This window comes from Bactrocera dorsalis, chromosome 1, assembly GCF_023373825.1.
Source record: "Bactrocera dorsalis isolate Fly_Bdor chromosome 1, ASM2337382v1, whole genome shotgun sequence".
Taxonomy (NCBI): domain Eukaryota; kingdom Metazoa; phylum Arthropoda; class Insecta; order Diptera; family Tephritidae; genus Bactrocera; species Bactrocera dorsalis.
Window position 1 is genome coordinate 94,196,244 of NC_064303.1, and position 17,686 is coordinate 94,213,929.

General features: G+C 32.5%; 1 protein-coding gene across 1 annotated transcript; it reads left to right on the top strand.

The window, feature by feature from the left end:
• Positions 1-6,583: 6,583 nt before the first annotated feature.
• LOC105233747 (sodium-independent sulfate anion transporter) lies at positions 6,584-17,305 on the top strand. Its single transcript, XM_011215904.4, has 6 exons — positions 6,584-7,892; positions 12,404-12,624; positions 12,689-13,010; positions 15,762-15,923; positions 16,009-16,295; positions 16,386-17,305. Exons 1-6 carry the CDS (start codon positions 7,394-7,396, stop codon positions 16,806-16,808), a joined length of 1,914 nt encoding a protein of 637 aa, XP_011214206.2. The 5' UTR covers positions 6,584-7,393; the 3' UTR covers positions 16,809-17,305.
• The last annotated feature ends 381 nt before the right edge of the window (positions 17,306-17,686 follow it).

Here is a 17,686-nt window from a genome sequence, read left to right on the forward strand (position 1 = left end):
TCTCGGGGTTAAATTTCATATTTCTATCTTGTTTATTTATTGATATAATTATAGTTTTGTATTTTATTTAGTACTTAGTTATGTCTCTTTATGCGTACTATTTTCGTTTAATGAGTTGTATGGCTATGACCGTGGGCCTAAGAACTCGTCCTCTCTCTTTTGTTAAGGAAGGTTTCGTTACGTTACTTTTATTACTTAAATTTAAAATATTTTTATTTATTTAATTTTTCCTGAAGCTTGAACAGACAGACAGACGAAGGGGGACGGACGTATGGATAGACAGTCATCCGGAGTTCAATTCGTTTTATCATTCTGATCATTTATATACACTCGTGGCCACACAAACCTTACCACTATACTTTCTAAGAATTTTTCGGACTTTTTCGTTCGTTCGGGATTTTCTTCAGTTTTGTTTTTGCTTTATTTGTGTTTTTAGTAAGCATAAGTAAACCAAATAATATTATCTAATTAATTTCAATTAAAGTATAAAAGAAATTAAATTAAAAAATGTTTCCATCGCATGTCATGTCTCTTACATTTTGAGCTCATTTTGCAAAGTTTACTAACTTTCAAATGATTTTGTCTATAGCCGAATGAGTTTTGCTTTTATTTTTTAATATTTTTGATAAATAACATTATTTCTAAATAAAAAATTTCTCTATCGCAAAAAGTACCGCTATAAAGTGCTGTCAAATATGCACAACACTTGAAAATTTCGAGTGGTAAGCTTTGCGTGGCCACGAGTGTAAATACATACAAGTATAACCCCATATTTAACTCGACCAGTTTTAGGTATACGAGTATGTACTATATATACAACCATTATGTGAACAAAATTATGTATTATACCCTGTATCAACACGTTTCAAGAGTACAAAAATCTTGAATGAAAAGCAGTACTGAAGCACATATTTCAAAAAGTGACATTGACAATTTTATCATGACAGTTATTTTCTTTCCGATCAGTTATAATTCGGGATCAATTGACAATTGACATGTGCAAAAATAGCTGTTGTCAAATTTTTATAGAAAGATTTATCGCCAGTTGTACGCAATTTGACAGTGAATGTCATACGGCGGCAAAGTCAAAGAAGGTGATGGTGTGTTTACCCAAAACACTTGTTTCACATTTCACACATAAAGGTTTCACGTGGATCGAAATCGATTATTATTCGTTGGTGTATCCTACAATGAAAGTAAAACTTTTACTTATATGTTTGTGTCCTCAGGTTTTTAATTTTTCGTCGGAAAATTATCGAATTACAACTTGTGCCCAAAATAGGTAAAATTGGGTCAACACTTCTCATGTACTTGTATATAAAATACATATTTACGAACTTGCTGATCACTTTATTATTGATCAAGATGCAAGAAATCTTAATAAAATTCAGGAAAAATGGTTGAAATCATTTACATTGAAGTTCAATTTCAGGTTTTCCTAACACCTGAAGGTGTTTTACCGGCTTTGATCTTTGCAAGTTGCAAGAGTATAATACAATATGTTCGATTACACCCGAACTTAGTTCTTCCTTACTTCTTTTCAATTAAAAGTAGTAAAACTCTTACGAGGCTTTCATCGAGATATTTTGTTCAGCACGGAAGTTGTTAGCAGTTTGTCGCCCACGCGTTAGCCCAATCTTTCTTGTCATAGTTGGGTGTACTAAGAATCTAAAAAAACGAAAAAAAATCGCCGGCTAAATATTGATCGCAGTATTCGTGACGCTATCATATCTTATCGTACAACTTTTATAACGAATCATGACATCTGAGCATGTGTTGAGCATTTCTGTAGTGTCCATAGATCCGGAAACTTAACTGATCAGCACTGAGAAATTTAGAAGCACTTAGGAATTTAGAAGAAGTTTGAATTTTTTTTAGTTTTTGCGTCAAATCTAAAAACCATTTTGATAAATGATAAATGTAGTAAGTTTCGAACTCGAAAATTGGCTGAAAGATCTTAATTTTTCAAATAAAAAAGTTTTACATGCTAGAACTTGAACTTTGATCAGACAGTTTATATGACTGTTTTATGCTAAGGCCTCGAAATCCAACCCAGAATAACTCTTGCCAACAGAGAAATAAAATCCTCTCTCGACTAACAAAGATCAAATTCTAAAAGTCACTCATCATCGCCGTCTTGTTATATGGTGCAGAGGCATGGACGATGACAACATCTCATGAGTCGGCATTACAAGTCTGAGAAAGGTTCTGCGAAAGATTTATGGCCCTTTCCAGCTCTGAGAGTAATAGGTGCAGTACCCGCCGAGGTAAGCAGAGGAAGCCGTCTGGTCTGAAATAGACAATTTCGATATATAGGAAACTTCTTACGAAAAAGTACGAGTTAAAAACTGAGGGCTAGACAGGCGGTAGGACGGTATATACTTTATAGGATCACCGACATAATTCCTTTTCGCGGTTACAAACTTGGTGGCAAACTTAATATAACCTGTTCTGGATATAAAAAACTGCACATCTTTCATACGCCAAGCAGATAAATTGACTATTTAATTTCCTTGTAACGTTGTTCTCAAATCTAATATCCTAGAATATAATAATAGATATAGAGCTACCATTATTCCTTCTTATAATGACAATCAGGTCCCTCCAATTTTGCACAATATTTTTTCCCTCATAGGATCTTATCTCGCCAATCACGCGCCAAGGCTAGAACTTCTTAGTTAGTTTATTGTTATAAACGTATCCCCCACAATATACTTGTAGTGTAATGAAATTAAATCGCATAAGCTAGGTGGTCAATTAACCAGTTCTTATTTTGAAATAACTTGGCCTTATCGTCTCCTAACTGAAGTTTAGAAGAAAAATAAAAATGATTCCCATCTTGAGACCATTATTGGATAATATTCGACCGAATGGATCACGTCTTGGCGTATTTTCGTCGAGATCTTAAGTTGCAAGGGTTCAGAATACAGCTTTTGCAAGAACTGAAGCCGCTCATTCTTCCCAAGAGACGTGATTTCGGTCTATGGGCTCCTAAAAAGTTCCAAGAAGATTCGGCATTTTCGAACCAAGCGTAACCTGAAGATTCATTGCGTCCAGAAAAACACAACGGTTTGATGTGCTTGTATTTCTTGAAAAATGATGCCGTTGAGAACGTAACCGTCAATGGCGACGATTATCCCGTCATAATAACTGACTATTCGATGCCTGGTATTGAAGCTATTGATCTCATCGACATTTTGTTTCAATAAGACAACTTCCCAAAGAGAACTTTTCGGTGAGTAGATAATTTTACATTTTGGGTCGGTCGATTGGCCATCAAGATCGTGTGATATCACACCGTTAAAATTTTTCCTGTAGGGATATGTAAAGTTTAAGCTCTATACGAACAATCCCGTTTCGATTCAGGTGGGAGATCAAAACATCTCAAGTGCCATCGAAAATTAGGCTCAACTCTTGGACCATCTGTCGCGGCCAACATTTCAAAGAGATAATCTTCAAAAAAATAAATGCCAAAGAAACAACGTTAGTTTGCATCACGAGACGTAAAACAGCAGCTGACTTAACAACAATATCTTGACATTTCGTGCAAAAAACCCGTAACACACTCTTTGAGTGCTATTTATTTATTTCAGCAATTAATAATAAAAACACGTGATGTCAAAAACGTACGATCTGCTCAACAGATATGTCTGTCAGGATGTCTGTTTGGGTCAAAACTTTTGTTAGCACATGTTTTATTGTATCTTAATTGCATGCCATCGATCAATATATATGCCAATACCAAATGATTTATGATAGCCCACAACAAACGAACTGTAATTCGTATACAAATAACTCCGAATTATAACCAACGAGCGAAAAATAAATATTTGCATTCTTTAGCAAATATTCGAAAGTAATTAATTAATTGTCGCATAGTTCAATTAATACACAAACGCCATATAATACAGTTCTACACCGAATATAATAGATAAGATAATAAGAAATAATCAAAAAAAGAATATAAAAGATAATGCTTGAGAGCTGTCAATAAATTTTATTTTAAACAAATAAAACAAGTGTATAGATATCCAAATGGTTAAATGATTAAGAAAACTTCAAGTGGAAAGAGTTTAAGGGGTAACTATGGAGCATTCTTGTAAATACTGGATATCATATAGGCGCCGTATTTTGTTATCTATTATGGCAAACTCTTACACGGTTCTTATCTAAATGAGCGATTTATATGGAAAGTGCACCATATTACAATTTACAGTCAACTCGTGATTCATTACAAATATATTAGACATCACAAAAGGCTACCTGGGGTTTGGATATTAATACCCGAAACTCCTACTCCCCACACGGAACCGTTGCTTTCACTTCAGAAGCGAATATAATTTTTTAGTCTGTTTGAAAAGTCTTTCCTCCGACCCAATGGATGAATTTTTTCAGTGATTACCGCTGACCGCGTTTGACAGACGGTAGCGTTAATCCCGATTAACTGTATTAAACCGGATTACTACTACTACTATCTGACTACTTTACTGCTAAAAGTTCTAACAGAACAATTTCTTACTTTTTGGAGAGTTTGCCTTAATTTTTTTATCTCTTTCAGAAAGTTGTCTCCAGTTCTATGTAAGCAATTTTTTTTATTGCGAAAAAATTAAAAAAAGGATAAAAAAATTTTGCTTTAAATACATTTGAAGCGAAAACTTGACTTGATGACCAGTTTTCGGACACTGCCCCAGTCCCCCAATCAACTATCAAGGATAGCATTGATTAAGTGCAAACTGGGTGAAAAGAGAACCGAAGACGGAAGTCCATAATAGGCTGTTACTGACGAAAACATCACAAAAGCCCACAAAAGAGTTTTGGATGACCGTAAAGTGTTGATTTGGAGCAGCGTTGGGAGATGAATTGGGCTTCAAAATGCTTCCGCATTCAGCGTTTTCTCCAGATCTGACTCTTAGCGGCTATTTCCTTGGTTCTTGGTTCTCAAAAGAATACTCGCTGGGAACGAAATTTCGTCGAACTAAAAGCTGCCCTCCGAAACATAAGACTATTTTGAAACAAAGAACCAATCGTACTACAAAATGGTACCGAAAAGTCCGAGAGTCGCTTTGATCAGTGTATCACCATTAGAGAGAACTTTGTTGAATAAAAATAAAGCGAATTTTATCAAAAATAAATGTCTTTTAATATGATAGGCCGGGAACTTTTCAATTGGCCTGTTATCTGATGAAGTGGCTCTTGAAATGATCGAAAGGAAACGATAGAAAGCTATAAGTACCATCTATAAACAAATGAAGAAACAAACAAATTTTATGACCACTTCAACACAGATGAAGATTCAGTATGAAACCAACTAATGGAAGCAAAGGAACTGAAGACTGATTGGAGAGGGAACTATTGGCATTTAATAGAATTAGCGCGAACTTGAGAAACGAAGTACTGACTGAGAGGCTCTGAAAAACCTGACTAACTCTGAAAAAAAACCGGCTGGCTCAAGTGGAGACGGATTTATCTTGACGTGGATTTTCGTTAATTCCGACATTCAAAGCACATACAAACAGCAAATTATACATTTGCTGAGGCCCAAATTTTATTTTGATCCCAAAAACTTCCGCCTAAAAATCTACTTATTTAGCTTTTACCTTTCTTGAGTTTGAAGTTTCCTACGAAAAAATATTGATCTGCTACGAAGGTCGTCTAGCACGTAGGACGTACGCGGTACTAACGGGAACAAAGGACTGACTGGAGAGGGAACTAGCTTCATTTGACGGAATTTCCGCGAACTTGAGAATAGAAGTACTGTCTGAAAGGCTCTGGATATGGGATTGCTTAAATAGAAAAATGCACCAGAGGGGTACGGATTATCTTTAAGAAGGTCCTCTAGCAAGTAGAACGTACGAGGTACCAACGAGAACAAAGGAACTTGAAGACTTGAGCTTCGTTGCAGAGACTGACTGGAGAGGGAACTGGCTTCATTAAATAGAGAGAATCGAAGTAGTGACTGAAAGACCACGGAAATAACGTCTTTTTTAAGCAGAAATAAGTACTACGTAGATTTTCGATAGTTCCAACATACTAAGACATAGCTACCAAGTTAAGGCAAACTCTGGTATAACAACTTGGGATTTACAGCGCCAATAATGAAGAAGAAAATATTCTTTAACCAATTCCAACTCATTTCACTTATTCCGAAAATGCTTTTAAGAAGCTAAAAATCGATTTTTAACCCCAAAACATTCACCTGACTGAGTACACTTCCTCAAAACAAGAAAATAATTCAGAAATCTTTCGCCTCCTTTATTTATTTATGTAATTTGGAATAATTCTTTAAAAATCTGTTTACCTCTCTTTTTCCTTTCCCGACTTGAAAGTTTCCACCAAAAACATTGATCTTCAACGACAGGCACCAGAGGAAGTCGTACCAGGTACTTTGCAAAAATACAATCTCTTTCTACACATCAACAGATAAGTAATGATGAATGAATTTATTTATTTATTTTAACGCCTATCTAGTGACAAGCGGCTCGTTAAGTAAGTATGTACTATATTACTTATCGACCGTTATGTTAGCTTACTGCTACAAATCTACATATGTATACTCAAACGGCTGAGGTATAAAATTTGTGAACTTGCAGCGTTTCGGGTTATTGTTTACACGACACCCGCCGCATAGCCACCGTCGTTAACGCGCTACGCTCGATTCGTTGCATTCACGAAATACACAATTCACACTTTCGGGCGAGCTAAAACAGACACAAAACATACCGGCGGTACTGCGGGGCGTATAAAAAGCAAAAATATACATACATAGCGGCTGTCTTAAGATCCCATTAAGAGGCGATTATATTTAGAGCAAATACGACAATTCTCCAAATGCGACAATAAAGGCATGCTTACACACTGACATACTAGTATGTAGGATGTAACAAGACGACGCGTCGAGTGATCATACATAATACTTATAAGAGCGGTCCAAGCGTTTATTCGATGACACGATCGCCCGGACGACAAGCAGTCAAATTGAGCGGGAGCAGGTCAGACGGCGCATAACGTAACGTGCATATCAACGCAAAGTTCAAAAGCAAAACAACGCGTGATCGGAACGAAACCGTGCGGATCACCAAACGCGATCAATGTGAACGAAAAATATACGAGTGCTAAAAGAGATTAATTTATAATAAAAGTGTACTCGTAAATGTGGGTGTTTAGACGATAAAAAGCGGTGGAAAAGTTTGAAGTGTATAATAAAAAGAAAATAAAAGTCCTAAACACAAAGTGCCATTTGAAGTAAAAGGATTTCATTTTTAAAGAAAGAATTAACAGTACATAAAAAAGAGAAATAAAAAAAGAGATATAAAAAAAGAAATACTTAAATTAATTTTGAATATTTATTTTCGAAAAATTAAAAAAAAAACACACATAAAAATAAAATAAAAACATGACGAGCTACGACAGCGTCGACAAGTCGGCAAAATCACAAATGCTGCCGCAGGATGCCACGCAAATCATAATGGAATCGGCGAAACCTTTTACCAGCGATGCACTGCGTCGCAGTTCCACGCCACACACGGTGGGCGGTAAAGTGAAGAAAGCGCTACGCAATCGGCTCGAAATACTCAATTGGATTGGCGATTATAACACGGAATGGGCTATGAGCGATTTGATAGCCGGCATTACCCTTGGTCTCACCATAATTCCCGAGAGTATTGCTTGCGCGTTGCTGGCCGGTCTACCGGCACGTTATGGTCTGTGTTCGGCCTTTTTGGGCTCCTTTGTCTATCTGATATTTGGTTCGATAAATAAAGTGATCATTGGTCCTACCAGTCTGGTGGCTCTAGTCAGTTTGCAATTCACTGTCGGCAAGCCAATTGAATTTGCCATATTGCTCACCTTTCTCACCGGCGTTGTGGAGCTGATAATGGGTTCGTTGCGCGTGGGTAAGTGTCTGAATTAGATTATAGACATTAATTGTAAGACTTTGTCGAGTGGTGGTGATTTGTGTTTGATAGCATTAGTGTTGTTATGTTACTTTAAATAATGAGACTGAAAGCGACAAGCGTCTGAGTGGGGTGTTTAATGGCAGGTACATATAACAATTTGTATACACTGTGAGAAATGGAGTTTAATTTTTTATTGGTATAGAAATATATGCGAAATATATATTGAGGCCAATTATATTATTCCGTATTAATTTTTTTAAAAAATGTTATACTCTACATAGTTGCTGAGATACATTATATTTGACTTTTTGGTCTAAGGTAATTACGAATGTAATCATTACTTTACACGAAACGAATATTTAATTAACTTCAAAGCTGCTTTATAATGTAGTTTATGAATTCATTAAATTTATTGTAGGTAATTAAAATGTAATCAGAAATGTAATCATTACTTTACACTAAATGATTATTTAATTAGCTTTAAAGCTGCTTAATAATTTAGTTTTTGGAGTACACGAAATTCGATCATAGGTAATCAAGATGAAATTACATGTAATCATTACTTTGCACGAAACGAATATTTAATTAACTTAAAAACTGTTTAATAGTTTACTTTTTTAAGTACATTAAATTTGATCCCAAGTAATCAAAATGTAATCACAAATGTAATCATTACTTTTACTAATATTTAGTTTTTTTTTTTTTAATTTTTTATTAAACTAAATTTGCTGGTAGGTAATCAAAATATATACTACAGATGTAATCATTACTTTTCCGAATATTTAATTAACTTAAAACTTGTTTAACAGCTTCGCAGGTAATCAAAATTTATTCATTACTTTTGCGAATACTTGATTAACTTCAAAGCTGTTTTATAATCTAGTTTAAGAATACATTAAATTTGATTAAACGAATATTAAAAAAAAGTGCTTAATACTTGTAGATAGTTTAGTTTTTAAAGTGCACTAAATTTGATCGCAGGTAATCAAAATTTATTCATTACTTTTACGAATATTTAATTAACTTCAAAGCTACTTAATACAGTAGTTTAGTTTTTAAAATACACTAAATTTTATCGCAGGTAATCAAATTGAAATTACATGTAATCATTACTTTACACGAAACGAATATTAATTTAACTTCAAAGTTGCTTTATAATCTAGTTTATGAATGCATTATATTTGATTGTAATGTAACCATTAAGCTACTAATATACTAGTTTTGTGTTTGAAATTCACGAAATTCGATCGTAAGTAATCAATATGTAATCGAAAAGGTAATCTTTACTTTTATGAATATTTAATTAATTTTAAAGTTGTTAATAATCTAGTTTCTAAGATACATTAAATTTGATCATAGGTAATTCAAATGTAATTACATGTAATCAATACTTCTATACGAAAAGAACCATTAATTAACTTCAAAGCTGCTTAGTAGTATAGTTCTTGAAGTAAAAAAAAATTTAGTCGTAGGTAATCACATATACATATAATCATTACCTTTAAGAATATTTAGTTAACTTCGAAACTGTTTAATAGTTTAGTTTTTGAAATATATCAAATTTGATTTTGAATTAGATAATGAAAATGTAATCACATACATAATCATTACTTTTAAACTAAAAATTATTTTAATTTGCTTTTTTATATATTTTATTACAAATTTTAAATTATAGCAACATAAACCAATTACTTGATTTCAACTAATCAAAGGATAATCATTACCGTGTAAAAAGTAATTTGGTATTTAAAATAAAAGTAATTTATAACTGAATTTAAAAATCTGAGTGGGTCCACAAAAAATATTAATTTACTTTTCTACTTTCTTTTTTTGACATTTCTATATTCAAGTAATGAAAACATTGTTTTTTAAATAATATTTACAATAAGAACAAGATATACGCCAAAGTTGAGGTGAATGAATATTGTGTGGTAACAAAAAATTATTTGTGTATAAACAGCAATTCTTCTTGCACCTGTTTCAATAAGAAACATATGCGATTGTTTACGTCGCTAATTCTGAATCATAGGTCTGGATCTAGATTTAACAGTTAAGTCTCAAATCCCGTCCATTACCGTCAATGCCAATGATCTATTAAACAAAAATAATAGAGTTTGACAAACAACAAGCCGGGCTCTACGCATATTCATAACCAAACACAAATGAAAATGCAAAAACGCAAACAAAAAAAATCATAATAAAACACATATTTACATTCTTGTATGTAAACATTTTTTGCGAATTTTAGCATTTTGCCAGCATAGGTAATATACCAGAATTTCCAGATGCATATGTAAATAAGCGTGTGCGTATATGTAATTGAACAGCCTGAGGGTGGGCGACAGTGAGCGACTACTTGAAAACCGGCTGTACAAACAGGCGCACTCTCGCTCAATCGGTGGGCGCACACAACGAGGGCAGTTGAAGGTCGGTATGACGCGCGTCGTACAATTGCCAGAATTGCAGCGCTGTCGGCGACAGCGGTAACGTTCCCGGTGTAAGACGTAGAATTTACAACGGCTCGTAGTATGTAGTACTCAAATTTGATTTGAAGACGCTTGCTAACATTTGCGAATTAGATTTAAGTGACTTGAGTTTGTCGCAGCGGCGCAAGAGCTTCAGCGAAACATGTGTGCACATTCTATTGCATTTCTAATGTGGATAGGAAGTATTTTGTGGAAAGAACCGAGGTTGAGTATAGTATGTAACGGTATAATTAAAACAATCGTTAATATTGTGCATCATTGCAAGCCTTCAGCGCAGTCTCACAGGGATATTTGAAACTTTTTTATTTCGAGAAAGCGTTTTGAAATTGTTTTTTTTTTTTATTCTAAATTAATTGGAAGAATATTATATTTAAAAATGACGCAGCCAAAGGCAGCTCAACCGGTCAGCGCTTGCTCGTCTAGCGTTCATTGCCATTGACTACTGTTTTTGGAACATGTACCGGTTTTTGACAATATTGTATAAATGCAATTAATAAATAAATATATATACATACATATATATATATATAGCACCAAAATAACTGTATATATGTATATACATATATTGTTTAACAGGTTAACAGCCTAAAATTCACGTGCTTACTCACAAAATGTAATAAGCCATCAAATTAACAAGAAATGCTAGAAATCAATTTACCTAGTTAATTGATTTAGGAAACTTTTTGAAATAAATGGTGATGATGCGAAAGTAATTAATATGAATATTATGTATTATTATTAAGAGTATTAAGTATTGTCAAACGTTATTCTGATAATTAATATTTGATGAGCCAAAGAGCAAAAAAATTCAAAATAATTTTCACTTATTTGAAATATGACAAAATATTTTTGAAAAAAGTAATCATTACTTTTTAAATACCTGTTAATTTATTACATTTTTTAAATAAGAATAACTTTTTAATTACTGGGCAAACGTTTAAAATTTTGAAGAATATCCAAAAAAGTAATGATTACTGGTAATTAGGTAAAAAAATTTAAGTAATGACTACTTTTTGATTACTGTGCTTACGTGACACATACTTTAAATTAGGAGGACATTATTAATTACTTTTTAAATAAATGGTAATTTATTACGTTTGGTAAATAAGAATTACTTTTTAGTTAAATTTTGAAGAATGTAGGTATAGTATATGTAATGATTACTTGTAATTAGATAATTTTTTTAAATTAATGATTACTTTTTTAATTACTGCGCTTATACAACACACATTTGAAATTTGAAAGAATATTAAAGAAAATATTAAACTGATTACTTTTGAAATACCTGATAATTTATTAAATTTTTTGAATAATGATTTCTTTTTAATTACTATGCTCGAATGGCACACGTTTAAAGTTTAGAATAATAACAACCTAATTAAAGATTACTGATAATTATTACTTTTTAATTACTGTGCTCACACACATTTAAAATTTGGACGAATATTGAAAAAAAAATAAAAATAATGATTACTCTTTAAATACCTGATAATTAATTACATTTTTAAAATAATGATTACTTTTTAAATACTGTGCTTTCAAGGCACACGTTTGTAGTTTTGAAGAATATCAAAAAACGTAATGATTACTCGTAATTAGATTATCATTATTATTTTTTAAATAATGATTACTTTTTGATTACTGTGTTTACATGACACCCATTTGAAAACTTCAAGCATATTGAAAAAAAAATAATAATAATAATGATTACTTTTTAAGTACCTGGTAATTATTAAATTTTTTAAATAAGAATTACTTTTTAATTGCTTTGCTTATTACATTCAAAATTTCGAAGAATATCAAAACAAGTAATGATTACTCGATAAAAAAATTATAAAGCAATTTTTATTTGTTTTTGTTACAAGAAGTACCCTAAATTACTACTTAATAAAACAGAGGAGCACATACTGTTTAAGAAACTAGTGCGAATCTCTTACCATAGTTTCTGTATTTAGACTTTTCTAAATTGTTATTTTATACTATACGAGTACTAATCATAAATTATTTTCGCTTCCTTCACAGGCGTAATCTTCGAGTTCCTCTCAGTGCCAATCATTAAGGCTTTCTCCTCAGCCACAGCTATACTCGTAATCGAATCACAGATTAAGGTTATGCTGGGCGTCAAATATCTCGTGTCGGGTTTCATTGGATCTGTAGCTACGCTGTTGCCAAGGCTACCAGAAACCAATGTCGGCGATCTTGTAATGGGCCTATTTGCTGTTTGTTTTCTGCTCGGAGTTGCGGTAAGTGAAAGACATTCTAAGCAAAATTTGTCATATTTTAGTTATATTTAATTTATTTCTTTAGCAACTGGAAAAATTGGCGGATAATCCAAAGATGAATCCCAAATTGAGCACCGTGTTGCGCTACTTATCATTCTCACGCAATACACTTGTGGTTATAATCACCGGCGCTGTATCGTACATTTGGCTTAGCGAGGAAAGCACTGTACCATATGCATTGAGCGCCAACGCGCTTGCTGGACTACCCAACTTTACCATACCAGAATTCTCAGTGGAAACACCTGAGAAAACATATACATTTGTCGATATGCTGGCTGAATTGAATGTGGGCATTATTGTTATACCCATCGTAGGCATACTCACGAACATTTCAATTGGCAAACTGAGTAAGTATCAGATATATAGTATAAAAAGTTCTCCCCCGCAAAAAAAAATCGATCTTAAGGAACCCTTACGTAAAGACTCGTCGTAACAGTCTTCCAGTTCTCCGAATTTGCCACTCTCTCTCTCTCTCTTTATGAGTAGACCTAATGTAAATAATTAAAATGTGCTTTGAAAGGTTCCGACAATTGCGCACTTTAATGTGTCCTCACGTTCACTAAATCAAGACTAGACTATCAGTGGTAATCATTCTAAGTACTTGCATTAATGAAGTAGTCTCCTATCCTCCTATCTCTATAACTATAAATGAGTATTTATGAGCTTAACACGATATACTCGCACTCAATCTGACTCAATAATTCTTAACGCTTCATATTTTGTACGTCATGGTAGCTTTGGCTGATTTTTTTAGACTTCATATCAGCAAATTATTAATATAATTACTCAAAGTTGAAATCCAAATACAATGTATCTTATAAATAAAAAATGTAATTTCAATTTCAAAACAATAAATTATGTAAATTTGTAATTCAGCAGCGTAACTTTCAATATGAAACAAAAACACTAAAAATTTGCATTATTGAAACGAATTGGAAAACTGGTACTTGAAAAGTAATTACTGAAAAAAATATTAATTTTGCAAATATTTTGACATGACTGTCTGTAAAAATTCATTGAAAACAAAATTGTTTACTGCTAAATTATTAAAAATATTTTTTATGCAAAAAAATATTTTCGTTTGCATGTAATTATATGCATAAGTTAATTACTACCAAAACAAACTAAAATAACCAAAAACTCGTACTCGGCAATATTTAGATTTTTATTATTTATTCTGATTTTCAATTAGGTATGCTAATCAAACGATTTTTCTTACATGTAATCATAACACGCTAAGCTAACAATTATCTTATAATCAATGCTTGAGAATTAATGATTTATTGCTTGCAATTACTAGCAACTTATGAAAATTTGAATGCTGTCAAAATTTCACTTGGCAAGCAGTCAATGTCCAAAATCCAAAAAAAAAAAAAATAATCAAACGATTGAATTACTTTCTTATTGCTAATAAATAATGATGCTTATTATTTGTTGACATGCTATACATTATGTGTCAGCTACCGCTTGCCTAATGGAATAATTGAATTCTAATTACTAATTCGATTATTAACTTGTTTGTGACTTCGACTCATATTATTACGCATATTATTGTTTGTAAAATTTATTTCAGTGTGTTTTTTTTCAAAAGTAATCATCAAGTAATTGATTACATGTAATCATTACTTTTAGATTACAATACGTAATTGACCCAAATTGGCTTCTAGCAACCACATTATTTATATTAACATTTAAAAATTATTTTTAGTATTTTTTTTTCTATGCTAATCATAAAGTACTTGAGTATAAATATAAAACGAAATAAGTTGGAGTTTGATTAAAAGTACGAAAATACTCTTTCGACTAACCAATATTTAAGACCTTGCTAAAATGTGATCATTACTTTTAGATTACAATACCTAATTGACGCAAATTGCAATTTTTGGTGTTTTTTGTATGGTAATCATAAAGTAATTCATTACATGTAATCATTACTTTTAGATTACAATACGTAATTGACGCAAATTGACTTCTGGCAACCACATTATTGATATTAATATGCAAAAGTTATTTTTAGTGATAATTTTCTATGGTAATCATAAAGTACTTGATTATATGTAATCATTACTTTTAGATTACAATACATACTTGACGAAAATTGGCTTCTAGCAACCACATTATTGATAATAATATGCAAAAATTATTTTCAGTTTTTTTTTATAGTAATCATAAAGTACTTGATTATATGTAATCATTACTTTTAAATTACAATGCGTAATTGACGCCGATATTATATTTAAGACCTTTCGAGTGTTCTAAGCGTTAGTAGTACTCAAAAAATACACGATAAATGCTATCACTATTTAAATAAACTAAGCTGCACCGATATCTGATTAAATATTTTATAGATACTTAGAAAAACTGCCAACGGCATTCCTCTGAATTTATATTACAATAATAAATTTGTTGTCTTTTCAAATAACTGCAGTTGAAAATTCTGAGAGCAAACAACTTTTTATAAATATTAATAAATAAAGATTACTTTTTAATTACTGTGCTTACATGACAGACATGAAATTCGAAATATTAAAAAAAAATAATAATAATGAGAATTACTTTTTAAATAACTGGTAATTTATTATATTTTTTTAATTATTTTTTAATTTCTTTGATGACATGGCAAATTTTTGAAGAATATCATGAAAAGTAATGATTACTCGTAATTAGTTTTTTTTTTAATAATGATTACATTTTGATTACCGTGCTCAAATAACGCACTTTTGATATTTAGAAGAAAATTTAAAAAAATAGTAATACGATTACTTTGATTACATGGCAAATTTTTGAAGAATACCAAAAAAAGTAATGATTACTCGTAATTAGGTAATTCTCTTAAATAATGAATACTTTTTGATTACTGTGCTCGAATGACGCACTTTTGATATTTGAAAGAAAATTGAATAAAAAATTATAAGATTACTTTTTAAATACCTGGTAATTTATTTGATATTTCAATTAAGGATTACATTTTAATTACTGTGCTCATATGATACACGTTTAATATTTTGAAGAATATCAAAAAAATTAATGATTTCTCGTAATTAAATAATGATTACTTTTCAATTACTTTGACATTATTTTTTTGCATTACTTTACAGCTCCTAAAGGTATGGTCGATGCTAATAAGGAATTGATTACAGTGGGTTTGTGTAATCTGGCGGGCTCCTGCGTACAATCTATGCCAGTGTCAGGCGCTTTCTCGCGCTATGCCATCAGTAATGGTTGTGGACTCAAAACGCCAATGGCCAACTTGTATTTAGGTAATTTATTTTCCATTAATTTTCAAAACCATAATTTGAAACTGATTACTTAAGCAAAAATATATCTTTTAATTACACAAATTAGGCGCTATTGTGCTGCTGGCGCTTGGCTTCCTCAGTCCCTACTTCAATTACATACCCGAATCAACGCTCGCCGCCATTTTAATGTGTTCCATTGTCACACTTTTGGACTTGAAGCTGCCCTGCCGCCTGTGGCGTGATGCCAAGCGCGATTTCTGCGTTTGGGTATTATGTTTCACCGTGTGCATACTGTGCGGCGTAGAAGTAGGACTCTTGGTCAGTATTATAGTGACGGTGCTGCATTTACTCTTCATGTGGGCGCATCCACAGATCTCGGTGAAAATTGAAGAGGTGCGTGTGGGCATATAAATTTCTGTGTCATCTGCTTATTTTCAATCAAAAATATTTGTTACTTTCTTTTTTCTTTCTTCTGTACTTTAGGTAAATGAGCTGCAGTACATACGCATTACGCCCGTCGGCGTCATCTATTTCCCCGCCATCAATCATTTGCGCGCCAAAGTGATGAAGGCCTGCGAACGCGTCCACTTCAGTCTGCCGGTCGTCATGGACTGTCACAAGATCACCGGCATTGACTTCACCGCAGCGCAGGGTATCTCGAAGCTACCCGACGATCTGTCACAGTCGGAAACGGGCGATGGACCATTGTTAGTCATACATCGGCTCGGCGCCGATAAACAGAAACTAATTCAAACTTCCGCCAAGCTGATATTCTGTGACGACGACGAGCGTTTGTGCGAAAGCATCACTCAAGAATCGCTAAAGAATGGCAATGTGGTGTTAAAAGAACAAGAGAAATCTATAAATGGGGTGCTAAGTGAGACCCATTTAGATTTGCATTATTAAAGCGTGAAGACGAACAAGAAGTCCGGGACACACAGAGTGTACGCTAGCAAGTGGGTCTATGTGATAACTAGTGAAAATTAAAAGAGGAAAAATGCAATGAAAGTAAATAATAAGAATTGGGACAAATGCATAACTTGCAAGACCAGCTGCAATCGGATGCAACGCGTCGTGAATGATTGTATAATATTTATGTCATAGCTAGTTGCTAAGTGTTAGCTAGTGAATATATGTATAATATGAAATGTGTGCCATTGTTGTTGTCGTCAACGTTTAGCCAGACCAGAGAGTATTCGAATGTTTGTGTGAACAAAAAAAAACTGCACAAATGTTCATTTAGTTGTAATTTCAGTTTAACAATAAAAATAACAATAGCAAAATATAAATATAAGCACATATATGTACATATGTATGTAAATATAGTATATAATACAGTATTTGAAGATGAATAAGCAGAAAAAATGTAAATAAATATACGCAATTGTTATAAGAATATAAAATTGCCTAAACTTTATTTGTTTGGTTGCAATTACTTCATTAACGGTAATTGTTGATATGCGAAGTTGAAAGGCAAACATTTGCAACCGTTAAGTCGCATCAAAGTCGCTGGAAGTTATTGATTTAGTGAGCAAAATTTAATAATATTGATAATATGCAAAAAAGATAGAGTCCAGTGCGGGGAGAAAGACATTGTACTCTGTTGGCACTAGAGATTTTCCGGTGGGGAATTCCGGTGAGATTCAGAACACCAAGCACCAGAAATTATCGAATATGAACAATTAAAATCTAAGATTTCATATTTTATTCCATGAAAAAGAAATAATATTGGTAGTCGAAAAAGTCATTTCGTATTTCAAATCAAACTTCAACTTATTTTTTTT

What these genes read in the sequence shown, in the direction of transcription:
- LOC105233747 (XM_011215904.4), top strand. Translation starts at nt 7,394, where the DNA reads ATGACGAGCTACGACAGCGTCGACAAGTCGGCAAAATCACAAATGCTG. An exon ending in AATGGGTTCGTTGCGCGTGG is followed by an intron (nt 7,893 to 12,403) that starts GTAAGTGTCTGA and finishes CTTCCTTCACAG; the next exon opens with GCGTAATCTTCGAGTTCCTC. An exon ending in TCTCGGTGAAAATTGAAGAG is followed by an intron (nt 16,296 to 16,385) that starts GTGCGTGTGGGC and finishes TCTGTACTTTAG; the next exon opens with GTAAATGAGCTGCAGTACAT.